The 27,333-nt window shown below is 33.4% G+C and overlaps 2 protein-coding genes across 2 annotated transcripts; both read left to right on the top strand.

The window, feature by feature from the left end:
- Positions 1-1,808: 1,808 nt before the first annotated feature.
- LOC139852513 (uncharacterized protein C24B11.05-like) lies at positions 1,809-4,536 on the top strand. Its single transcript, XM_071841814.1, has 7 exons — positions 1,809-1,947; positions 2,066-2,131; positions 2,226-2,323; positions 2,754-2,879; positions 2,983-3,201; positions 3,702-3,767; positions 4,063-4,536. The coding sequence occupies exons 1-7, from the start codon at positions 1,911-1,913 to the stop codon at positions 4,228-4,230; spliced, it is 780 nt and encodes a 259-aa protein (XP_071697915.1). The 5' UTR covers positions 1,809-1,910; the 3' UTR covers positions 4,231-4,536.
- Positions 4,537-10,454: 5,918 nt separating this feature from the next.
- LOC139853610 (uncharacterized) lies at positions 10,455-11,520 on the top strand. Its single transcript, XM_071842990.1, has 3 exons — positions 10,455-10,546; positions 10,765-11,045; positions 11,225-11,520. The coding sequence occupies exons 1-3, from the start codon at positions 10,455-10,457 to the stop codon at positions 11,518-11,520; spliced, it is 669 nt and encodes a 222-aa protein (XP_071699091.1).
- The last annotated feature ends 15,813 nt before the right edge of the window (positions 11,521-27,333 follow it).

Genomic DNA, 27,333 nt, shown 5'->3' with positions numbered 1-27,333 from the left:
TAATATAATAATCATAATATCATAATAGTAACATTAAAAAAAGATCTTCGGACGAATCGATCCAACATAGAGTTAACCATGTTTCTACGTGCCTTGTCCGCTGTTTACACTATTTTGAAATTGGTGCTTCTTCGATACCTACAAAAATAAACAAACATATATTTTATATATATATATATATATATATATATATATATATATATATATATATATATATATATATATATATATATATATATATATATATATATATATATCTTTTCTTCTTCTTTCCATCTTAAAAAAATTTGAGAAATTAGTAATATGATGTGCTCTTTTGTATGATTGATATGAAAAAATAGGATGGATATGACATATTTATAGGCTAAAAAAATAACTTACGTTATTTAGAAGATGAAAGGTTTATATATTTATTGATCATTAATTACTCAAAATTTATTATGACGTTTTTATTTAATATAGTCTTATTTTTTTTTAATTTTTTACCATAATAATTTTTAACCTTTTTTACCCGTCTATTAAATTACATGAGTAAATTTTATTGAGTTAAACGTATTTAATACACCATACTTATGATTCTAAGACTCAATTACTATATATATATATATATATATATATATATATATATATATATATATATATATATATATATATATAGATAGATAGATGCGCGGACTAACCCATTCCTGGTTTACAAAGTAATGAAACTCAAATGTTCTTTTTCTGGAACGACGAAATTTATATTCACTAACGAGAAGCAAGAAAACAAAGAGAAAATTACAAGACGACACCTCTCTAATTTCTAATTTGTACCTCATCAAAATTTTAAAATCTATTTACTTAATTCGATTTAAAGGAAAAATTACATTGACGAAATAACACGTTTTATATCAACCCTTTTCTCTTCTCTTCCACAATAATATTTTCTTAAATATTTTTTTAATAAACCCATGCTTTTTTTTCTTACAGCAATTGAGATCATCCGAGGGAGACTAAAACACCCGTTGCGATCATCTCTCGTTTCGACTATGCCGATGCAGCGATAATAACTCCGCCCCCATCGCTACCCGGGTGGAAACCTTGAAACCGATCTAAGGGCACGGTCAAGTAAAAACCCCCTCCCCTTTACACTCAAATGATATGAGAAGGTGTCATGAGTGGATACTTCATGGCAAAGATTAAATTTTGTTTTTAATATGTAGTCAACGGGGGTCGAACTCCTGACCTCCCCTAAAGAAGGCATGCCACCAACCGTTAAACCACGTCACAACTTCTTAAACCCATGCTTTGACAGATAATAAATTAGTAATTAGTGATTATTTTATTTATAGCAAAACAATTGAAACCTAAATATTCCAAGTATGTAACAAAAATATCATAATAACACGAATAATGTTCAAATACATAGTACATGAATATAGAATAATATATGCATAGATAAGTATGAATACAGATATTCTTTTTGCCACATAATTGGCACCGTCTCATTTCAATAGTCCACAGACAAAAAACACGCAGTTTTAGAAAATTTCACTAACTTCATTTCTCCACCAATGAAATATCTTCTCTCCAGATCCACTAATGAAATATCTTCTTTCTTTTCTATTTATGAAAGTGGACAATTAATTTGGGACAGCTCAAAATAGAATACTGGACTATTGGAATGAGACACAGGTAGTAATATTTTATTAATTTGGATTAGACATGATGGGTGACGCGCTCATCTTAACGCGGTCCTACACGATATTTATACAACTCATTTATCACGTTACGTATTCGAAGCAGCGAGTCACCAATCACATCCATTTATTTCTTCCGCTCTATAAATTACGCATTTTCCCTCTTCAAATTTCCTCTGCTTTTTTCATCATCTTATTTCTCATCTCAATCTCATTCAATATATTTCATCAATGGCTTCCTCTTCTCCTTTCGATTGTCTCATTTTCGGTACGTATCATCCTTTTCGATCTCGAGTGCTAATAAGAATTACTTGCTTACGAGCATTTGTGATGAGTAATTTTCGTTTTTTTTTTTTTTTTTTTTTTTTTTTTTTTTTTTTTTGCAGATTTGGACGACACTTTGTACTCGTCTAACATCGGGTTTGGTGATGCAACTAAACGTAACATAGATGGTATACTTTACCTTCCTTGAACACGAAAGTCTTATCCGTTTACTCTTTTTGTATGAATTATAACACACACACGTACGTTGTTGATTGTTTGCAGATTTTCTCATTGAAAAATGTGGATTTGAGCAAAGGAAAGCCTCCGCACTTCGTGTTCAACTCTTCAAAACTTATGGAAGCACTCTTGCAGGATTAAGAGTAATTTCCTTTTTCTCGTTTTTACATTTTTACTGAACGAGCTATACCATACATCCTTCATACCTTTTATTTGCGGGCCTTTTTAAAATTGAACTATGAGTTGAATTATCCGGATAATTTTACAATGGAGACCTGATAGTTTAAACGTATCCATCCTAAGTGTCAATTTTGACTACCAAAAACAGTTTCAGAAAATCTCATTAACTAAAATTTTCATCAATCAAGTATCGTCCCTATCCACTTAACTCTTTTCTGTTTGGTTAAACATTAAAATTATGTGATAATTCAAAATAATAACGTACACCTTATAATGAGACGGATGAAATATACTTGTATATTTTAATTTTTTAAGTCCAACGTCCGTGTACTGCTTTTATATTTGTGTTTGGGACTATCAATTAGCATACGCCTAACGCCTTTGCAATTTCAGGCATTAGGATATGATGTTAGCGCTGATGATTATCATAGCATCGTGCACGGAAGGTTGCCTTACCATCTCATCAAACCAGATCCTCAGTTACGAAACATTTTGCTCACTATTCCTCAACGCAAAATCGTAAGATATACATAACTTTTTTGTACATGAATGTAACATTACAATTGTTAAAAAATGTAAATTAATTGATCTGAAGTGTTTTTTTTATCGTCTAATGTTTCAGATTTTCACCAATTCGGACAGGATTCATGCGATGAAGGCACTAAGTCTTTTAGGGATCGATGATTGTTTCGAGCAGATCATTTGTTTTGAGACTATGAATCCAAATTTATTTAATAACAAAAAGTGTTCATCACCTCAGGAGTTTCCTGTGGTTTTAAAGCCTTCGTTAGACGCCATCAATATCGCTATCGATGTAGCTGAGATTGATCCAAGCCGAACGGTACGTTTGATCACCAAGTTGTGTAACAATAAATTTTCATATAAATATAAATATAAATATAAATATAAATGTTTATGTTTATTACAATGAAATGATCAAGATAGTATAATTTTTGTTGGGACAATGTAATCAGCTTAACCAACTAAATTATCGTGTGATAGTTTATCCTTTATACTACCACTCCAAAGTCTAATAATTCATGATGAATAAGTTATATAAGAATACGAATAATCATCATTTATTTATTGCATAAAAAAAGTTAAATGAGACATCTACATCAATTATTATTCCATTAATTTGTATCTGTGACTTTTCATAGTGGATGTTCACATCTATAGTTAGGTAATATAATAACTAGTTGTATGATGATTGATGGATACATATGAAATTATTATTAAGGCACTAATGTTGTAACTAATTGGTGTCATGACTTTTTATCACTTTGTATGATTAGTGACGTGTTTGTTTTTGTTTTTTTTTTTTTTTTGTTTTGTTTACAGCTGTTTCTTGATGACAATGTTCGAAACATTGCAGCAGGCAAAGCAGTTGGCCTTCGAACTGTTTTGGTACTTTACTTGATACTCTTAACAAAATAAAAATAAACGATAATTTTAATATCGATTTTATATAATGACGACTTTAATGATTGTCGTTATGATTCATAAAATTCTTATACAATTCTTTAACGGTCATTTTTAATTAAAAAAAACTACTACGTACAAATCTAAGACACCTTTAAAGTTGTCATTATAGACTTTATTTATAATTATAATTATAATTATAATTATAATATAATTATAAATTTAATAAATAGTTTCATGTTATGAAATATTATCTCACACATGTGATTATATTTGATAGGTTGGAAAAACAATGAAAACAAATGAAGCAGATTATGCATTGGAGAAAATACATAACCTAATGCAAGTTGTTCCTGAAATTTGGTTCACGAAAAAGGAAAAAACTAGCGTTAAACGCACACCGAGTGACTTAAACTCGACTCTCAACCCGACCCATGTTGCTGCTTAGATCTAAGGTCGTTATGACTGGCCGGGCTCGATGAATCTAAAAATTAATCAAACTAAACCGAGCCCCTCAACTTGTGCAGAAACGAGACTCTTGGTACATATAACAAACACTAACGTTTGATCACTGTAGCAAAACTCGGGATTGGTTGGACATTTTTAAGTTGTTAAAAAGATGATATCAACTGATAAATGAAGTTAAAACACTAAAGGTAGAGATTACAAATAAATGCCTTAACTGTAGAATGTTTCATGTTAATTATATGTAAACTATGGAATAAATAAATGTGTAAATGTGTATCAAATTGTACATTAGTTAGGAGTGTTTGTTTGTTTTTCAAAAATAATGAAAACTTTAACTTTCATAAAAATAGAAAACATGATCGAAAAGAAAAGGAATTCAACGAAAGATACAAGAGAGAAACCTTGATGAGGTTCCTTAAAAACGACTAACACACGAAACTATATATACCGAGCCTAATCTAACATACACCGAGACTACCAAACCCAATTACAAACAAAAGCAAGGAAATTCGAAACCAAATGTAAACTACGAAACAAGAAACCGATATGCATGAACTCATGTATCCTTTATGAACACGTTGAATTCTTCTATTTCTGCTTCTTGAACCAATTTTTTCTTTCGCTTTTATAGATGAAATTAATAACCGGCTCGCTAGAATTAATCAAATTAAATTAGCTGTAACTGGTTCGCTCTCGGTGATATGCGAAAACCTAGCCGTTCAATCTCCCACGTTTTACAATAATAAATAAGTACCGAGTAATTTTTAATGTTTGGTGTAAAAGATAGTGTGATTTTTACATTGTGAAACGTAATCAATCTGTATTTAAATGATTTGCTATCAATCAAATCATGTCTGTCCCCATTTCATTTATTATATTAAGAAGTTTAAATATTAATAGTGACAAACTTAATAGCAACTAGGTTGGTGGTCCACGCGTTGCGTCGGGTTTCATACATCAAACGGAATCGTGTTTTGAATTGTGTTTTTAGATAAGCGAAAATGAACGTCTTAGAAAGCATATTTGCATATTAATAGTAGTAGGTAGGGATGGCAATGGGTCGGATATGGATCGGGTGATGACGTATCCATATCCATATCCATTTAATTTTTGTTCATCCATATCCATATCCATATCCATTTAGTTTCAGGTCATCCATCCATATCCATATCCAATGGATTAAGCGGGTTAATGGATATCCAATAGATATTAATAAAATGTTATAATATTTTCTAATATGCGATTAAAATAAAAACGTAGTATATCAAAAATAAATATAAATGACATAATTAAAATATATCCATAAGAATATGTAATCTTTTTCGAAGATATAACAAAATTTTTAAAATTTATTATAAAACATAGATTATGAAAAATTAGATATGAAATTGTAAAATTATTTTGTTAGATATACGTGTTATATTGTAATATATAATAGCTATTTCATTATAGATTTGAAAGCAAAATGTAAATCTAATGGTAAATGAATTTATAATAGTAATTATGTAAGCATATATCTATATTTACGTATTTGTATATGTATTTCGGGTGGTAATGGATATATCCATGGATGAAACTTTTCATCCATGTCCATATCCATATCCATTTAGGTTCATCCATATCCGTATCCATATCCATTTAGGGTCATCCATATCCATCACGAAGCGGGTGGATCGGGTGGATATCCACCGAATAGGGTGGCCATTGCCATCCCTAGTAGTAGGGGTGTTCATTTTCGGATATCCGAAATTCGGATATCCGAATTTTCGGGTATCCGAAAATTCGGATAGTGAAAACCCCATCCGAAATCCGAATCCGAAATTTCGGATATCCGATTTTCGGATATCCGAAATTTCGGATTCGGATATCGGATTATACGAATATCCGATATTTTTAAGAACTTCCAATATTTTCGGATAATTTGGATATTTTTCGGATATTTCGGATATTTTTTCGAATATTTCGGATAGTTTTCGAATATTTAGGATAATTTTCAAATAATTTTCGGATTTTTTCAGATTCTTTTCGAAATTTCGGATATTCGGATATCCGAATATCCGAAAATTTTGAAAACTCCATCCGATATCCGAATCCGAAAAATCGGATATCCGATTTTTCGGATATTTTCGGATTCGGATTTCGGATTCGGATATTTTGAACACCCCTGCCTAGTAGTAGGTGCTTTCACTTTAGAATATTGGTTGAGCCTTGGTACAATGATTCATATCTACAAATTACTACAACTTGGAATATAGAAAACAAATAGTAACATGTGCTTTCACTTTTTTTTTTTTCAACGTATCATTTATTTCAACGACACTCATCATTTGCACACACACACGCGCTTTCGGGCAGGAGACCCGAACCACACTCTGAGGATCCGACTCTTAAACCATCCCGAGAGGCAGGCGGGCCGGACCTTAGTCCCGGAGCGGGTCGGTAAAACCTTCCCTTTGGGCCACCTTCAAGGAATATATTTCAATTCCTAGAGCGGGTGACGAGGTTCGAACCCGAGACCTCTAGCCCTGCGAGTACACAAAGAATCTTAGCAGGGTCTTGGCACCATGAATCATCATATCTAATTAACGTTGTAATTTAACCATGTAAAATGAGTTTAGTAGTTATAATCATCTAATCAATTCCCGTTTATAGCTAATAGTCTTTATTAACCCCATCCACCCATACCTATTATCGACAAAATGCAACCCAAATCGACATGTATATATGAAGTGGGTTGAAATCGCCACTTACAAAGTTATAATCATCATATGTCAAAATATAAAGACAATTGAGCTGCATATCAAATAGGAAATATTATTTTTTGTCATAAGAAACATAAATATAATTTTAGTAGGAAATTCGTTTATCTTACCTACCTGATGGATGTAACCGTCGAGGTTGTTGCTTTAGTAAGCAAAACAACACATTTAGAAGTTTTTCGTATGATCTCAGATGATCTCAGATTTTTAAGTGACCTTCAAATACCATCTTTTGCAACCATCTGATCATCTAACAATAGCACATATATGCAAATAGCTGAATTGAACAATATATGAAAATCAAAGTAGCTATGGCCAAAAAAAATTATATGCAAATAACATCTATCTAATTTTCAATTAATGCTATTAATAACAGTTACCTTCCAATCCGTTTGTATGTTGATATACCTCTTGAGAAACCACCATTTCGTGCAATTGAAGAGCATGAGAGGTTGTATACTGCATTAAAAATGACACATAGCAGGTTAGTGAATCAAGTAAATAGTATGTTAGTCACCAAAATATATAAAGTTTCTTAAAAAGCGAACAAAACAATTTATAAAACCAATAAATACATGATAAAACTGCAACCCCATCATAAAGGCGCCCTCTTTGGGATTATAACCATCATGATCATAAAGCCATTCAACCGAATCATCAGGTGCAAAGCAAGTTACGACGGGAAAAAATGCAATGAAAGCAAGGACTTACGTGAACAGACGCGAACTTATCTCAACAAAAACCTCAACATGAGACTGAAAACATAAACAATCAGAAATGAAAGCATATAATATAAGACTAATGATGGAGTTATTCTCTCTTATTAGGTGAGTTTTAGTTTCTTTATATATTCTCATGTCTTCGCTCTATATATAAATCAAGTTTAAGACTAAACGTAAATGGCGCCAAACCATTAAAACATTAGTAAAACTAAATATATTTGTACAATGCCAACATGGATATAATGAGTAAATGCATAAATTAAAACCAAAAATGAGAAGAAAAGAAAGCTCACTGCATAACTGTAACTTTCATTAATTACTTCCTTATTTGTTAAAAAAGCTTACTCCATAACTGTAACTTTCATTAACTTCCATTCAATATCATTAATCAATATTTGTACCTGTAGATTGAAAAAAAAAGCATCTTACAAAAAATTTTAGTCAATTAATCAATAGATAATGCATTCACGCATAAGCTACCATAATTTCATCTGCTAAATACACACGTACGTAATATAATTTTAATTTAAAGAAGGTTGAATCATCCTACTTGAAACTATTATCATTAGTCAGTACACCTGCAGTATAATACACCCACTACCTATATATACAAAATCTGAATGTTTTTGGCCAAAATTATTTTGGGTTAACCCAAGTTATAGGTACCAACAAATATCAGTTTCGGATGCACTAAGCAACACCCCTAACCCATGGATTTAGCCACCTTTGTCATAATCAAGAATAAAACCATGTTACCAACAAATACATATTACCCAACAGCACAATAAATCTGCAACCAAAAGTTATCTATAATAAAAAATGTGCTAACATATATTTCTTAATAATGTGTCAGGAACTGAAAATAGTACAATCACAAAGAGAAAAATATCTACCGAAATCCCCTCCATAAAGCATGTAACTTTAATCATCAATGAAATAATAAGATCATTTAAATTGCACAATAATTAGATACAAAGTTAAATCTTGATTTTCTTTTTCCTTTTATTGCACGTATTGCCTTCTTTATCATCACCATATTACACCACCATCTAAATTTACCACAACCTCCCTAAACGTCCAGTTACCACGGAAACCACTCAAATTATTATCGAATATATAGTCATTAGTCACAGTCATGAGCCAAAATTAATCATTACGAAAGGAAGCCTAGACTTAAAGAACAACTATACATACATTTTTTGAAATCACAAACTCTTTCGACTTTACATCAATCAAATTCCATATTGAAAATCATAACTCATCGTTAAACGGTAAAATTTTCAAAATGGGTATGATCGAATCAGCCCATTCGTTAACTAAATATACCGAACCAACAGGCAAGTTTATAGATTGCTTATTCGGAAAAAGGATAATAAAGAATACTAATACCTGCTCAACAATTTTTCTATTATGGTTGAAGACGACATAAACTAACATTGGAGCTGCTTTTCTATTAGACCCATCCCTTGTAAGGGCTTCATTTTGTCACATATCCACCTCGTCATCATTAAAAATTGTTTAATATGATCTTTTATAAAAAGCATATTCAATAAGTAGCAGGAAGAGTACCATCAATGGATCACGTAACTAACAGTATTATAAATAAAAAACTAATCATGACTCTATCTAGTATATGAAACTATACCCTGTAACTCTCTCTCTTTCAAACATTTTATCGAACACCTTTCGTGCACTTGAAAAATCACAATTCAACTACTTGCGCACCTGCATCAAACTTTTATAAGATATATTTTAACTTTAGTCAAAAGGTTGCATATAGCACTTATATCATCACACATGTAAAAACATACCATCAAAGTTGATGCTTAAATATTGATGATCGTGATGACGATAATATCCCGATTGTTTGAAGTTATTGCAACCATTCAAAACACGCATCTGAAATCGAAACCCACAAACATCAAAAGATATTCCACATCAGGGAAAGATCAAATTTTAACGCCATCTGGAATGTCAACTTTTACCATCATCTGAATATAGAACGGCAGTGAAGACAAAATCGAAGGATTAGGGTGCTCAGTACCAAAACATATGAACTATCTTCCAGGGTTTGATTAAATCACTCAGCTGATTGATAGGGGACGATTGTGAACTTAGGGTTTGTAAGTTGAAGGATCTGGAGAGAGAGAATGAAATGGGAATGGTTTAAAAAAAAAGGAAAACCAACTACAGTGTAACAGTATAACAGTAATTGGGGGGTTTTGGGCAATGGGATTGCTGGGTTTTTACGCAAATTATTAGTATATATGTATAAAGTAGCAATGGTTGAATTGTTTAAGTAATTTTATATTTATTTATGATTTATTTAGAGTTTATATTTATATTTATATTTATATTTATATAATAGTACTAAACACCGAGCAAAATATCTAATAGCCATAAGACCTTTCCTAACCGGGCGTCGGTTTGCAAGGTCAGTCCTTGCTGGCCAAAACTGACGAAAACTGACGGCCGTTAACGCGGCGTCAGTTTTCGTCACTAACGGGCGTTAGTCGGGATCTCGACGGAAAAAAAGGTCAGTTGGTGGTGTCGCATCCGGATTGGGCCACGTGTCATAGCCGTTGGGCAACGGCTTTATAGTCGTTTTTCCTTTTTTTCCCATTATAAATACCCATTCTTGCATATCATTTTTACAAAAAATAATAAAAATAAAAAAATAACACAACTACTCTCAAAAAATATACTTATTACTCAAAAAAATTATGGCGTCATATTTACTAGCTTCCGATTCAGATTCGGAGGATGTTCGTATTATCCAACTTATTCAAGAATTGGACGAAGAGTCTGAAGTCGAGTCCGTTCCTCGTAATCCAAGAGTTCGTTGATACATTCCGAGAGATCGGGAGTCAGCAGCGCAACGTCTTTGGAACGATTACTTCGCCGACGCACCATTTTACCCTGCTAAGAAATTCAAAAGGCGGTTTCGAATGCGCATAAACTTATTTCTACGTATAGCTCAAGGTATAACTACTTTTAATGGTAATTATATTCCTGAACATTTCGATTTTTTAGAGAAAGAAATGATGCACTTGGTAGGCAGTCGTTTACTACTTTACAAAAGTGTACTTCGGCTATACGTCAATTGGCTTATGGATTAAGCCCCGATGCTCTCGATGAATATTTACATATGAGTGAGCAAACCTCAGTAATATGTTTAGACAACTTTTGTAAATGTATTATTGATTTACATAAAAGTCGATACATGAGATCTCCCACAGCAACCGATGTTGCACGATTATATAGTGCACATGAGGAGAAGCATGGATTCAAGGGTATGCTCGGTAGTATCGATTGTATGCACTGAGAATGGAAGAATTGTCCGGTCGCTCAAAAAGGACAATACACTAGGGGTGATCACAAGAAACCGATGATTATGCATGAAGCAGTGGCTTCATATGACTTGTAGATTTGGCATGCCTTTTTCGGGATGGCAGGTTCTAACAATGATATCAATGTATTGAATCATCACCAGTTTTTGATGCACTAAAGAAGGGAACAACTCCATCTACACCATTTGAGGTTAATGGTCATCAATACAGCAAAGGTTATTACCTTGCCGATGGTATATATCCTGATTGGGCGACACTAATCAAAGGAATGTCGTGCCCCACAGATGAACCAAGGAAAGAGCAACGTGTTAGTAATAGTGGACGTGACCAAGACGTTGTTACAAGAGAAATAAGGGATAGAGTGGTGCACGACCAGCTGACTGAAGATTTAATCGAGCATATTTGGAATCTTCCAACGGCATTTCGACCAACGAATTAGTATTTATTTATGTAATCTTTAAGATTATTATTATTTTATATTGTATGTTTTTTTATTAATTTTTTTATTTAATTATTTGTATTTGGTTTTTATTATTAATAAATATCTTATTTTCAAATATTAAATAATGTGTTAAATTATATATAAAAAATGCAAAATTTAAAAACTGGTGGACCCTACTGAAACTGACACTGAAAACTGATATTTTGGGTTAAAAAGGTCAGAAACTGACACTGCCCAGTCAGAGTCATATTGCACTTTTTGGCCAAAAAGTGTCCCAACTGCCTGTGACGTCATAGTCAGGGTTGGGAATGGTCTAACATCAATGAGAATCATTGTGGTTTGTTTTAAACATTGTTGCTAGTTCTAGTGCTTTTTTTCAATCACTGGTCGTAGCGACCCGACAAAATCGTCATTGACGGCGCCGTCTACTTAGGTCCCGTCACGTGGTCATAAGTCTTTAAAGCAACGTTTGACCAAAATATGTCGCATTCATTTCAAATGTATGGATGTTTCAAGTTTACAAAAGCAGTTCAACGACTAGTTATATTACAACGTTTAAAGTACAAATGAAACCTATGCGACACAATTTAAAGTAAGTCAAAAGACGCTCCATGTATGCATGTATACTCGACATCCAATCAAGTATTAAAAAGTATAGTGTGGAAGCATGTATCACTTAGCATTCAAGGACATGAGAAAAACATATAGAAAACTGTCAACGAAAAACGTTGGTGAAATCATAGGTGTATTAGTAAACGTATATATTTGAACCACAAGATTTAGTATAAGTTGATTATCCAAATCGTTTGCATTCTAAATGAAATGTCCCGTTCTTATTGATTAAAAACGTTCCATATTAATTGATTTCGTTGCGAGGTTTTGACGTCTATACGAGACGTTTTTCAAAGACTGCATTCATTTTAAAACAAACCATAACCTTTATTTCATCAATAAAGGTTTAAAAAGCTTTACGTAGATTATCAAATAATGATAATCTAAAATATCCTGTTTACACGCGACCATTACATAATGGTTTACAATACAAATATGTTACAACGAAATAAGTTTCTTGAATGCAGTTTTTACAAAATATCATACAAGCATGGACTCCAAATCTCGTCCTTATTTAAGTATGCGACAGCGGAAGCTCTTAATAATCACCTGAGAATAAACATGTTTAAAACGTCAACAAAAATGTTGGTGAGTTATAGGTTTAACCTATATATTATCAAATCATAATAATAGACCACAAGATTTCATATTTCAATACACATCCCATACATAGAGATAAAAATCATTCATATGGTGAACACCTGGTAACCGACATTAACAAGATGCATATTTAAGAATATCCCCATCATTCCGGGACACCCTTCGGATATGATATAAATTTCGAAGTACTAAAGCATCCGGTACTTTGGATGGGGTTTGTTAGGCCCAATAGATCTATCTTTAGGATTCGCGTCAATTAGGGTGTCTGTTCCCTAATTCTTAGATTACCAGACTTAATAAAAAGGGGCATATTCGATTTTGATAATTCAACCATAGAATGTAGTTTCACGTACTTGTGTCTATTTTGTAAATTATTTATAAAACCTGCATGTATTCTCATCCCAAAAATATTAGATTTTAAAACTGGGACTATAACTCACTTTCACAGATTTTTACTTCGTCGGGAAGTAAGACTTGGCCACTGGTTGATTCACGAACCTATAACAATATATACATATATATCAAAGTATGTTCAAAATATATTTACAACACTTTTAATATATTTTGATGTTTTAAGTTTACTAAGTCAGCTGTCCTCGTTAGTAACCTACAACTAGTTGTCCACAGTTAGATGTACAGAAATAAATCGATAAATATTATCTTGAATCAATCCACGACCCAGTGTATACGTATCTCAGTATTGATCACAACTCAAACTATATATATTTTGGAATCAACCTCAACCCTGTATAGCTAACTCCAACATTCACATATAGAGTGTCTATGGTTGTTCCGAAATATATATAGATGTGTCGACATGATAGGTCGAAACATTGTATACGTGTCTATGGTATCTCAAGATTACATAATATACAATACAAGTTGATTAAGTTATGGTTGGAATAGATTTGTTACCAATTTTCACGTAGCTAAAATGAGAAAAATTATCCAATCTTGTTTTACCCATAACTTCTTCATTTTAAATCCGTTTTGAGTGAATCAAATTGCTATGGTTTCATATTGAACTCTATTTTATGAATCTAAACAGAAAAAGTATAGGTTTATAGTCGTAAAAATAAGTTACAAGTCGTTTTTGTAAAGGTAGTCATTTCAGTCGAAAGAACGACGTCTAGATGACCATTTTAGAAAACATACTTCCACTTTGAGTTTAACCATAATTTTTGGATATAGTTTCATGTTCATAATAAAAATCATTTTCCCAGAATAACAACTTTTAAATCAAAGTTTATCATAGTTTTTAATTAACTAACCCAAAACAGCCCGCGGTGTTACTACGACGGCGTAAATCCGGTTTTACGGTGTTTTTCGTGTTTCCAGGTTTTAAATCATTAAGTTAGCATATCATATAGATATAGAACATGTGTTTACTTTATTTTAAAAGTCAAGTTAGAAGGATTAACTTTTATTTGCGAACAAGTTTAGAATTAACTAAACTATGTTCTAGTGATTACAAGTTTAAACCTTCGAATAAGATAGCTTTATATGTATGAATAGAATGATGTTATGAACATCATTACTATCTCAAGTTCCTTGGATAAACCTACTGGAAATGAGAAAAATAGATCCAGCTTCAAAGGATCCTTGGATGGCTTGAAAGTTCTTGAAGCAGAATCATGACACGAAAACAATTTCAAGTAAGATTTCCACTCGAAATAAGATTGTTATAGTTATAGAAATTGAATTAAAGTTTGATTATGATTATTACCTTGTATTAGAAAGATAACCTACTGTAAGTAACAAAGGTTTCTTGATCTTGCATGATTACTTGGAATGAATTTAGAAAACTTGGAAGTAAACTTGCAATCTTGGAAGTATTCTTGATTTTATGAAACTAGAACTTTTCGAATTTATGAAGAACACTTAGAACTTGAAGATAGAACTTGAGAGAGATCAATTAGATAAATAAAATTGAAGAATGAAAGTGTTTGTAGGTGTTTTTGGTCGTTGGTGTATGGATTAGATATAAAGGATATGTAATTTTGTTTTCATGTAAATAAGTCATGAATGATTACTCATATTTTTGTAATTTTATGAGATATTTTATGCTAGTTGCCAAATGATGGTTCCCACATGTGTTCGGTGACTCACATGGGCTGCTAATAGCTGATCATTGGAGTGTATATACCAATAGTACATACATCTAAAAGCTGTGTATTGTACGAGTACGAATACGGGTGCATACGAGTAGAATTGTTGATGAAACTGAACGAGGATGTAATTGTAAGCATTTTTGTTAAGTAGAAGTATTTTGATAAGTGTCTTGAAGTCTTTCAAAAGTGTATGAATACATATTAAAACACTACATGTATATACATTTTAACTGAGTCGTTAAGTCATCGTTAGTCGTTACATGTAAATATTGTTTTGAAACCTTTAGGTTAACGATCTTGTTGAATGTTGTTAACCCATTATTTATTATAACAAATGAGATGTTAAATTGTTATATTATCATGATATTATGATATATATACAGTTAAATGTCGTTACAACGATAATCGTTACATATATGTCTCGTTTCGAAATCATTAAGTTAGTAGTCTTATTTTTACATATGTATTTCATTGTTAATACACTTAATAATATATTTACTTATAATTTAACATAATTAACCAAGTGTATCAATATCTTAATATGATTCATATGTACCTAGTAAGACATTGTTATAACGATAATCGTTATATATATCGTTTTCGAGTTTCTTAAATTAATAGTCTCATTTTTATGTATATAACTCATTGTTAAAATACCTAATGAGATACATACTTATAATAAAATCATGTTAACTATATATATAACCATATATATGTCATCGTATAGTTTTTACAAGTTTTAACGTTCGTGAATCACCGGTCAACTTGGGTGGTCAATTGTCTCTATGAAACCTATTTCAATTAATCAAGTCTTAACAAGTTTGATTGCTTAACATGTTGGAAACACTTAATCATGTAAATAAAAATTTCATTAATATATATATAAACATGGAAAAGTTCGGGTCACTACAGTACCTACCCGTTAAATAAATTTCGTCCCGAAATTTTAAGCAGTTGGAGGTGTTGACGTATCTTCTGGAAATAAATGCGGGTATTTCTTCTTCATCTGATCTTCACGCTCCCAGGTGAACTCGGGTCCTCTACGAGCATTCCATCGAACCTTAACAATCGGTATCTTTTTTTGTTTAAGTCTCTTAACCTCACGATCCATTATTTCGACGGGTACTTCAATGAATTGAAGTTTTTCATTGATTTGAATTTCGTCCAACGGAATAGTGAGATCTTCTTTAGCAAGACATTTCTTCAAATTTGAGACGTGGAAAGTGTTATGTACAGCCGCGAGTTGTTAAGGTAGCTCCAGTTGGTAAGCTACTGGTCCGACACGATCTATAATCTTGAATGGTCCAATGTACCTTGGATTTAGTTTCCCCCGTTTACCAAATCGAACAACGCCTTTCCAAGGTGAAACCTTAAGCATGACCATTTCTCCAATTTCAAACTCTATATCTTTTCTTTTACTGTCCGCGTAGCTCTTTTGTCGACTCTGGGCGGTTTTCAATCTTTGTTGAATTTGGATGATTTTCTCGGTAGTTTCTTGTATTATCTCCGGACCCGTAATCTGTCTATCCCTCACTTCACTCCAACAAATCGGAGACCTGCACTTTCTACCATAAAGTGCTTCAAACGGCGCCATCTCAATGCTTGAATGGTAGCTGTTGTTGTAGGAAAATTCTGCTAACGGTAGATGTCGATCCCAACTGTTTCCGAAATCAATAACACAAGCTCGTAGCATGTCTTCAAGCATTTGTATCGTCCTTTCACTCTGCCCATCAGTTTGTGGATGATAGGCAGTACTCATGTCTAGACGAGTTCCTAATGCTTGCTGTAATGTCTGCCAGAATCTTGAAATAAATCTGCCATCCCTATCAGAGATAATAGAGATTGGTATTCCATGTCTGGAGACGACTTCCTTCAAATACAGTCGTGCTAACTTCTCCATCTTGTCATCTTCTCTTATTGGCAGGAAGTGTGCTGATTTGGTGAGACGATCAACTATTACCCAAATAGTATCAAAACCACTTGCAGTCCTTGGCAATTTAGTGATGAAATCCATGGTAATGTTTTCCCATTTCCATTCTGGGATTTCGGGTTGTTGAAGTAGACCTGATAGTTTTTGATGCTCAGCTTTGACCTTAGAACACGTCAAACATTCTCCTACGTATTTAGCAACATCGGCTTTCATACCCGGCCACCAAAAATGTTTCTTAAGATCCTTGTACATCTTCCCCGTTCCAGGATGTATTGAGTATCTGGTTTTATGAGCTTCTCTAAGTACCATTTCTCTCATATCTCCAAATTTTGGTACCCAAATTCTTTCAGCCCTATACCGGGTTCCGTCTTCCCGAATATTAAGATGCTTCTCCGATCCTTTGGGTATTTCATCCTTTAAATTTCCCTCTTTTAAAACTCCTTGTTGCGCCTCCTTTATTTGAGTAGTAAGGTTAGTGTGAATCATTATATTCATAGATTCTACTCGAATGGGTTCTCTGTCCTTTCTGCTCAAGGCGTCGGCTACCACATTTGCCTTCCCCGGATGGTAACGAATCTCAAAGTCGTAATCATTCAACAATTCAATCCACCTACGCTGCCTCATATTCAGTTGTTTCTGATTAAATATGTGTTGAAGACTTTTGTGGTCGGTATATATAATACTTTTGACCCCATATAAGTAGTGCCTCCAAGTCTTTAATGCAAAAACAACCGTGCTTAATTCTAAATCATGCGTCGTATAATTTTGCTCGTGAATCTTCAATTGTCTAGACGCATAAGCAATCACCTTCGTCCGTTGCATTAATACACAACCGAGACCTTGCTTTGATGCGTCACAATAAATCACAAAATCATCATTCCCTTCAGGCAATGACAATATAGGTGCCGTAGTTAGCTTTTTTTCAATAATTGAAACGCCTTCTCTTGTTCATCCTTCCATTCAAATTTCTTCCCTTTATGCATTAATGCAGTCAAGGGTTTTGCTATTTTGGAGAAATCTTGGATGAATCTTCTGTAGTAACCAGCCAATCCTAAAAATTGACGTATATGCTTCGGAGTTTTTGGGGTTTCCCACTTTTCAACGATTTTGATCTTTGCCGGGTCCACCTGGATACCTTCTTTGTTCACTATGTGACCGAGGAATTGAACTTCTTCCAACCAAAATGAACACTTTGAAAACTTAGCGTACAATTTTTCTTTCCTCAATACTTCTAGCACTTTTCTCAAATGTTCTTCGTGCTCTTGAACATTCTTTGAGTAAATAAGTATGTCATCAATGAAAACAATGACAAACTTGTCAAGATATGGCCCACACACTCGGTTCATAAGGTCCATGAACACAGCTGGTGCGTTAGTCAATCTAAACGGCATAACCATAAACTCGTAATGACCATAACGCATCCTAAAAGCAGTTTTTGGAATATCATCCTCCTTTACTCGCATTTGATGATATCCAGAACGTAAATCGATCTTCGAATAAACCGACGAGCCTTGTAGTTGATCAAATAAGTCGTCAATTCTCGGCAGTGGATAACGGTTTTTGATGGTAAGTTTGTTCAACTCTCTGTAGTCAATACACAACCTAAATGTACCATCCTTCTTCTTGACAAACAAAACAGGAGCTCCCCATGGTGATGTGCTTGGTCGAATGAAACCACATTCTAATAGTTCTTGCAGTTGGCTTTGCAGTTCTTTCATCTCGCTGGGTGCGAGTCTATAAGGAGCACGAGCTATTGGTGCAGCTCCTGGTACAAGATCTATTTGAAATTCAACAGATCGATGTGGAGGTAGTCCCGGTAATTCTTTCGGAAATACATCGGGAAATTCTTTTGCGACGGGAACATCATTGATGCTCTTTTCTTCAGTTTGTACTTTCTCGACGTGTGCTAGAACAACATAGCAACCTTTTCTTATTAGTTTTTGTGCCTTCAAATTACTAATAAGATGTAGCTTCATGTTGCCCTTTTCTCCGTACACCATTAAGGGTTCTCCTTCTTCTCGTACAATGCAAATTGCATTTTTATAACATACGATCCCTGCTTTCACCTTTTTCAGCCAGTCCATGCCAACTATTACATCAAAACTCCCTAACTCTACTGGTATCAAATCAATCTTAAATATTTCGCTACCCAGATTAATTTCTCGATTCCGGCATATATTATCTGCTGAAATTAATTTACCGTTTGCTAATTCGAGTAAAAATTTACTATCCAACGGCGTCAATGGACAACTTAATTTAGCACAAAAATCTCTACTCATATAGCTTCTATCCGCACCCGAAACAAATAAAACGTAAGCAGATTTATTGTCAATAAGAAACATACCCGTAACAAGCTCCGGGTCTTCCTGTGCCTCTGCCACATTAATATTGAAAACTCTTCCGCGGCCTTGTCCATTCGTGTTCTCCTAGTTCGGGCAATTTCTAATAATGTGGCCCGGTTTTCCACATTTATAACAAACTACATTGGCATAACTTGCTCCGACACTACTTGCTCCGCCATTACTCGTTCCGACACCATTTGTTCCTTTCGTTCTGTTAATCCCTGGTCCGTAGACCTCACACTTCGCCGCGCTATGACCATTTCTTTTACACTTGTTGCAAAATTTGGTGCAGAACCCCGAGTGATACTTTTCACACCTTTGGCATAGCTGCTTCTGATTGTTGTTGTTGTTGCGGTTGCTATTGTTGTTGGGATGATTGTTGTAGTTGTTGTTGTTGTTGTTGCTGTTGTTGTTGTTGTTGTTGTTGGGCCGTTTGTTGTAGTTGCGATTGATGTTGCGATTGTTGGGATAATTGTTGCGATTATTGTTGTAATTGCTGTTGTTGTTGTATTGGTGATTTTTATCACCTTTTTCCTCCCACTTTCTTTTGACTTGCTTCACATTGGCCTCTTCAGCAGTCTGTTCTTTAATTCTTTCTTCAATCTGGTTCACTAGTTTATGAGCCATTCTACATGCCTGTTGTATGGAGGCGGGCTCGTGTGAACTTATATCTTCTTGGATTCTTTTCGGTAATCCTTTCACAAACGCGTCGATCTTCTCTTCCTCATCTTCGAACGCTCCCGGACACAATAGGCATAATTCTGTGAATCGTCTTTCGTACGTGGTAATATCAAATCCTTGGGTTCGTAACCCTCTAAGTTTTGTCTTGAGCTTATTGACCTCGGTTCTGGGACGGTACTTCTCGTTCATCAAGTGCTTGAATGCTGACCACGGTAGTACGTAAGCATCATCTTGTCCCACTTGCTCTAGATAGGTATTCCACCATGTTAACGCAGAACCTGTGAAGGTATGCGTAGCGTACTTCACTTTGTCCTCTTCAGTACACTTACTTATGGCAAACACCAATTCGACCTTCTCGGTCCACCGTTTCCATCCGATCGGTCCTTCGGTTCCATCAAATTCCAAAGGTTTGCAGGCAGTAAATTCTTTGTAGGTGCATCCTACACGATTTCCTGTACTGCTAGATCCAAGGTTATTGTTGGTATGTAGCGCAGCCTGTACTGCGGCTATGTTTGAAGCTAGAAAAGTACGGAATTCCTCTTCATTCATATTCACGGTGTGTCGAGTAGTCGGTGCCATTTCCTTCAAAATAGTCAAATGGAACAAGTTAATCATACATAATATTAAGAGTAGTTAATAGTATTTCGTAGCATAATATGAACTCATTTATAAAAGCTTTTTCTTCATATTAGCATTTTATAAGTTTAAATTCGGGTAGTACCGACCCGTTAAGTTCATACTTAGTAGCTAATATACAATTCAACTACTACAATTCTATATGAAAAACTGATTATAATAATATTTCGCGTTCAAACTTTTATACAATATTTTACAAACTTACAATACCGCTTATTTTACATAAAGCATGAAATATAGCACACAATAACTTTGATACAAGATAGTTGTGAAGATAATTCTAGCTAGTACACAAGTCGTTCAGCAAAGGCAATAAAGACACGTAATTCATACGTCCAGAAACAAGTCATGCATTCTGGTTTTACTAGGACTACTTCCCATCCTTGGTCTTGTGGAACATAACCGTTATGGCCGTTGATAAGACAGCGTGTTGTAACGTCGTCAAAGGGACGAGGGTTACGTAATGACCAACAGTCTCGTAATAACCTAAAAACCTCATTTCTTACCCCAATTACCGACTCCGTCACTCGTGGGAACGTTTTGTTTAATAGTTGTAGCCCGATGTTCTTTTTCTCACTTTGGTGAGAAGCGAACATTACTAACCCGTAAGCATAGCATGCTTCTTTATGTTGCATGTTAGCCGCTTTTTCTAAATCATGAAGTCCTATATTCGGATACATTGAGTCAAAATAATTTCTTAATCCGTTGCGTAAAATAGCATTTGGGTTCCCCGCAATATATGCGTCAAAGTAAACACATCGTAACTTATGGGTTTCCCAATGTGATATCCACATCTTTCAAACGAAAGTCTCTTATAAACCAAGACATTCTTGGAACGTTCTTCGAATGTCTTTCAAACTGATTTCACCGTAAATAGTTGTGCCGAAGAATTCTGACCGACTCTAGACAAGATTTCATCAATCATGTCTCCGGGTAGGTCTCTTAAAATATTAGGTTGTCTATCCATTTTGTGTTTTTATACTGTAAAATAGACAAGAGTTAGATTCATAAAAAAAATACTTATTAATACAAGCAATTTTTACATATATCATAAAGCATAAGCACACTATATTACATATATTACACCACACGAATACAACTATCTTATTCCAACTCGCTCGTTTCTTCTTCTTCAGTTTTGGTTCGTTTTGCCAAGTTTCTAGGGATATATGATGTTCCCCTAATACGAGCTGTCGTTTTCCACAACGGTTTAGAAAAACCTGGTGGTTTAGAGGTTCCCGGGTTATTGTCACAACTTAAGAAATACGGGTGTTGACGATACATATAAAGTTCATCGGGTTTGGAATCAAATTTCTCTATTTTTATGTCCTTTCTCTTATTGTTTTCTTTTGCCTTATTAAATTGTGTTGGGGTAATTTCTATAATATCATCGGAATCCTTGTCGGGATCCGATTCATCGGAGAATTGGTAATCCTCCCAATACTTTGCTTCCTTGGCGGAAACACCATTGACCATAATTAACTTTGGTCGGTTGGTTGAGGATTTTCTTCTACTTAACCGTTTTATTATTTCCCCCACTGGTTCTATTTCTTCTTCCGGTTCCGATTCTTCTTCCGATTCCGATTCTTCTTCCGGTTCCGACTCTTCTTCCGGTTCCTCTTCGGGAACTTGTGAATCAGTCCACGAATCATTCCAATTTACATTTGACTCTTCATTATTATTAGGTGAGTCAATGGGACTTGTTCTAGAGGTAGACATCTATCATGTTAAGAGATTAATATATCACATAATATTCACATGTTAAAAATATATAGTTTCCAACAAAATTTGTTAAGCAATCATTTTTCAAGTAAACACGGTCGAAGTCCAGACTCACTAATGCATCCTAACAAACTCAATAAGACACACTAATGCAAAATTCTGGTTCTCTAAGACCAACGCTCGAATACCAACTGAAATGTCCCGTTCTTATTGATTAAAAACGTTCCATATTAATTGATTTCGTTGCGAGGTTTTGACCTCTATATGAGACGTTTTTCAAAGACTGCATTCATTTTAAAACAAACCATAACCTTTATTTCATCAATAAAGGTTTAAAAAGTTTTACGTAGATGATCAAATAATGATAATCTAAAATATCCTGTTTACACGCGACCATTACATAATGGTTTACAATACAAATATGTTACAACGAAATAAGTTTCTTGAATGCAGTTTTTACACAATATCATACAAGCATGGACTCCAAATCTTGTCCTTATTTAAGTATGCGACAGCGGAAGCTCTTAATAATCACCTGAGAATAAACATGCTTAAAACGTCAACAAAAATGTTGGTGAGTTATAGGTTTAACCTATATATTATCAAATCATAATAATAGACCACAAGATTTCATATTTCAATACACATCCCATACATAGAGATAAAAATCATTCATATGGTGAACACCTGGTAACCGACATTAACAAGATGCATATTTAAGAATATCCCCATCATTCCGGGACACCTTTCGGATATGATATAAATTTCGAAGTACTAAAGCATCCGGTACTTTGGATGGGGTTTGTTAGGCCCAATAGATCTATCTTTGGGATTCGCGTCAATTAGGGTGTCTGTTCCCTAATTCTTAGATTACCAGACTTAATAAAAAGGGGCATATTCGATTTCGATAATTCAACCATAGAATGTAGTTTCACGTACTTGTGTCTATTTTGTAAATTATTTATAAAACCTGCATGTATTCTCATCCCAAAAATATTAGATTTTAAAAGTGGGACTATAACTCACTTTCACAGGATTTTACTTCGTCGGGAAGTAAGACTTGACTACTGGTTGATTCACGAACCTATAACAATATATACATATATATCAAAGTATGTTCAAAATATATTTACAACACTTTTAATATATTTTGATGTTTTAAGTTTATTAAGTCAGCTGTCCTCGTTAGTAACCTACAACTAGTTGTCCACAGTTAGATGTACAGAAATAAATCGATAAATATTATCTTGAATCAATCCACGACCCAGTGTATACGTATCTCAGTATTGATCACAACTCAAACTATATATATTTTGGAATCAACCTCAACCCTGTATAGCTAACTCCAACATTCACATATAGAGTGTCTATGGCTGTTTCGAAATATATATAGATGTGTCGACGTGATAGGTTGAAACATTGTATACGTGTCTATGGTATCTCAAGATTACATAATATACAATACAAGTTGATTAAGTTATGGTTGGAATAGATTTGTTACCAATTTTCACGTAGCTAAAATGAGAAAAATTATCCAATCTTGTTTTACCCATAACTTCTTCATTTTAAATCCGTTTTGAGTGAATCAAATTGCTAAGGTTTCATATTAAACTCTATTTTATGAATATAAACAGAAAAAGTATAGGTTTATAGTCAAAAAAATAAGTTACAAGTCGTTTTTGTAAAGGTAGTCATTTCAGTCGAAAGAACGACGTCTAGATGACCATTTTAGAAAACATACTTCCACTTTGAGTTTAACCATAATTTTTGGATATAGTTTCATGTTCATAATAAAAATCATTTTCCCAGAATAACAACTTTTAAATCAAAGTTTATCATAGTTTTTAATTAACTAACCCAAAATAGCCCGCGGTGTTACTACGACGGCGTAAATCCGGTTTTACGGTGTTTTTCGTGTTTCCAGGTTTTAAATCATTAAGTTAGCATATCATATAGATATAGAACATGTGTTTAGTTGATTTTAAAAGTCAAGTTAGAAGGATTAACTTTTATTTGTGAACAAGTTTAGAATTAACTAAACTATGTTCTAGTGATTACAAGTTTAGACCTTCGAATAAGATAGCTTTATATGTATGAATAGAATGATGTTATGAACATCATTACTACCTCAAGTTCCTTGGATAAACCTACTGGAAATGAGAAAAATAGATCTAGCTTCAAAGGATCCTTGGATGGCTTGAAAGTTCTTGAAGCAGAATTATGACACGAAAACAATTTCAAGTAAGATTTCCACTCGAAATAAGATTGTTATAGTTATAGAAATTGAATTAAAGTTTGAATATGATTATTACCTTGTATTAGAAAGATAACCTACTGTAAGTAACAAAGGTTTCTTGATCTTGGATGATTACTTGGAATGGATTTAGAAAACTTGGAAGTAAACTTGCAATCTTGGAAGTATTCTTGATTTTATGAAACTAGAACTTTTGGAATTTATGAAGAACACTTAGAACTTGAAGATAGAACTTGAGAGAGATCAATTAGATGAAGAAAATTGAAGAATGAAAGTGTTTGTAGGTGTTTTTGGTCGTTGGTGTATGGATTAGATATAAAGGATATGTAATTTTGTTTTCATGTAAATAAGTCATGAATGATTACTCATATTTTTGTAATTTTATGAGATATTTTATGCTAGTTGCCAAATGATGGTTCCCACATGTGTTAGGTGACTCACATGGGCAGCTAAGAGCTGATCATTGGAGTGTATATACCAATAGTACATACATCTAAAAGCTGTGTATTGTACGAGTACGAATACGGGTGCATACGAGTAGAATTGTAGATGAAACTGAACGAGGATGTAATTGTAAGAATTTTTGTTAAGTAGAAGTATTTTAATAAGTGTCTTGAAGTCTTTCAAAAGTGTATGAATACATATTAAAACACTACATGTATATACATTTTAACTGAGTCGTTAAGTCATCGTTAGTCGTTACATGTAAATGTTGTTTTGAAACCTTTAGGTTAACGATCTTGTTGAATGTTGTTAACCCATTATTTATTATAACAAATGAGATGTTAAATTGTTATATTATCATGATATTATGATATATAATATATCTTAGTATGATATATATACAGTTAAATGTCGTTACAACGATAATCGTTACATATATGTCTCGTTTCGAAATCATTAAGTTAGTAGTCTTATTTTTACATATGTATTTCATTGTTAATACACTTAATAATATATTTACTTATCATTTAACATAATTAACCAAGTGTATCAATATCTTAATATGATTCATATGTACCTAGTAAGACGTTGTTATAACGATAATCGTTATATATATCGTTTTCCAGTTTCTTAAATTAATAGTCTCATTTTTATGTATATAACTCATTGTTAAAATACCTAATGAGATACATACTTATAATAAAATCATGTTAACTATATATATAACCATATATATGTCATCGTATAGTTTTTACAAGTTTTAACGTTCGTGAATCACCGATCAACTTGGGTGGTCAATTGTCTATATGAAACCTATTTCAATTAATCAAGTCTTAACAAGTTTGATTGCTTAACATGTTGGAAACACTTAATCATGTAAATAACAATTTCATTAATATATATATAAACATGGAAAAGTTCGGGTCACTACACCAAAGATGTTATTTATATCACGAGCACCCAATTATCAAGGCTTAACTGAATGTTACCTCTGAATCCATAGTGTTAGAACATACACTATACCGATAAAATTATATTTCATTCGCTAATGGTAGCAAACCGTCCGAATGAGGGTTCGTCAAACCCGTATGGCCACACAACATAATTACTCGCTTACACCCTACAAGTGTAACTAATGATAGTTGAATTTAGGATTTTTGTTCTAACTCGTACGTGGAATGTTTGTTTTCGTACTTGTGTTCAATGTATAAAAGTATAAATCGTTTATGTTTTCTCATCCCAAGTATAAGTATAAAAGAGTAAAAGTGGGACTATGATCTCACCTTGAGTGCACGAATATAAATGTACTTCACAAGTAACCGTGTGTAAGAAACGAATGCTAGTCTCGACCTAAAAAATTAGGTTGTATCAATATTGGTAAGCACGGTCGGTCAAAGTGTTCAATTAGTCCTATGGCTCGTTAGGACTCGATTAATATAACATGTGAGTCAAGTTGTCAAGTTTCATGCAAGAATCAAGTATACAAGAAGACTAGAATGGTTTTTAAACAAAACATCGGTTACGTTTGAATAAAAGTCAACTTTGGTCAAGTCAAAGTCAACGAAAAAGTCAACACGTTCGGGTCGGATCTCGAACTATTTTTCTGAGGTAATTATTCATATATAATCATCTTAGAACAAGTTACATGTTAATCGGAGGTGCATAGCATAGTTAGAATTTTTCGTAAAATGGTAAAGTTGATCAGTCCCTGAACGCGGCCATTGCCGCGCCGCGACACAGGAGGACCGCGCTGCGACACTATGCGTGAGCTGGTACCTGGGCTGTTTCAATTTGTTCAAGTCTCATCTAAACTTCAATTTATCATAACTAATGAACCGTAAACACCTAAAACGCATACCATACATCGTTGGAAAGGTAATTTAACGAGGAATACAACTAAATACATTTCATCCATCAAATTCATCATTTATAAAAATCGAAATCCAATCGAATGCTCATTTAATGCTCATCATAAATGCTTCAAGTTCATAAATGCATATTGATGATTCGAGAATTTAATGCACACATATAATACGCCGTTTCGTAGGTAATCACATATACAATTCAACTAAACACTTACCAATAACATTTCATAGCATTCAATGCATCAAAAGTTCATAATTAAGCCTATCGAACCCTAACCAAAATCACAAAATCATTAATCATGTTAGTGAAGTTTTCTTAATCAACCTACACATCAAATTGAAGCTAGTGATGCTAGTAACACATTTAATACATGCACTTTTAACATCTAACAACATTTAAGCAACCAAATCACAAGATCAAACACACCAAATTTCAAGTTCATGCTAGTTACTTAAAATAACAAGATCGAGCATATAAATCACATATTCATGTTAGACTTAAGACATAGACACTAATTAACACTTTTATAAGTTAAAAACATCAAGAACAAAGAATCTAGTGTTTTTAGAAAGTTACACAAATGAGATGAAGTTGGTATGGAATCGAAGAGGA

This window comes from Rutidosis leptorrhynchoides, chromosome 6 (assembly GCF_046630445.1).
Source record: "Rutidosis leptorrhynchoides isolate AG116_Rl617_1_P2 chromosome 6, CSIRO_AGI_Rlap_v1, whole genome shotgun sequence".
Lineage (NCBI taxonomy): Eukaryota > Viridiplantae > Streptophyta > Magnoliopsida > Asterales > Asteraceae > Rutidosis > Rutidosis leptorrhynchoides.
Note: the sequence above shows the minus strand (reverse complement) of the source record. Positions and strands in the feature narration are given on the sequence as shown.

Bases quoted from the DNA above. Each gene is read 5' to 3' on its own strand.
- LOC139853610 (XM_071842990.1), top strand. From the start codon at position 10,455: ATGGCGTCATATTTACTAGCTTCCGATTCAGATTCGGAGGATGTTCGT. The intron at 10,547-10,764 runs GTCCGTTCCTCG...TCGATTTTTTAG, and splicing joins GACGAAGAGTCTGAAGTCGA to AGAAAGAAATGATGCACTTG. The intron at 11,046-11,224 runs GTATGCACTGAG...AATCATCACCAG, and splicing joins TATGCTCGGTAGTATCGATT to TTTTTGATGCACTAAAGAAG.
- LOC139852513 (XM_071841814.1), top strand. From the start codon at position 1,911: ATGGCTTCCTCTTCTCCTTTCGATTGTCTCATTTTCG. The intron at 2,324-2,753 runs GTAATTTCCTTT...TTGCAATTTCAG, and splicing joins GCACTCTTGCAGGATTAAGA to GCATTAGGATATGATGTTAG. The intron at 3,768-4,062 runs GTACTTTACTTG...TATATTTGATAG, and splicing joins TTGGCCTTCGAACTGTTTTG to GTTGGAAAAACAATGAAAAC.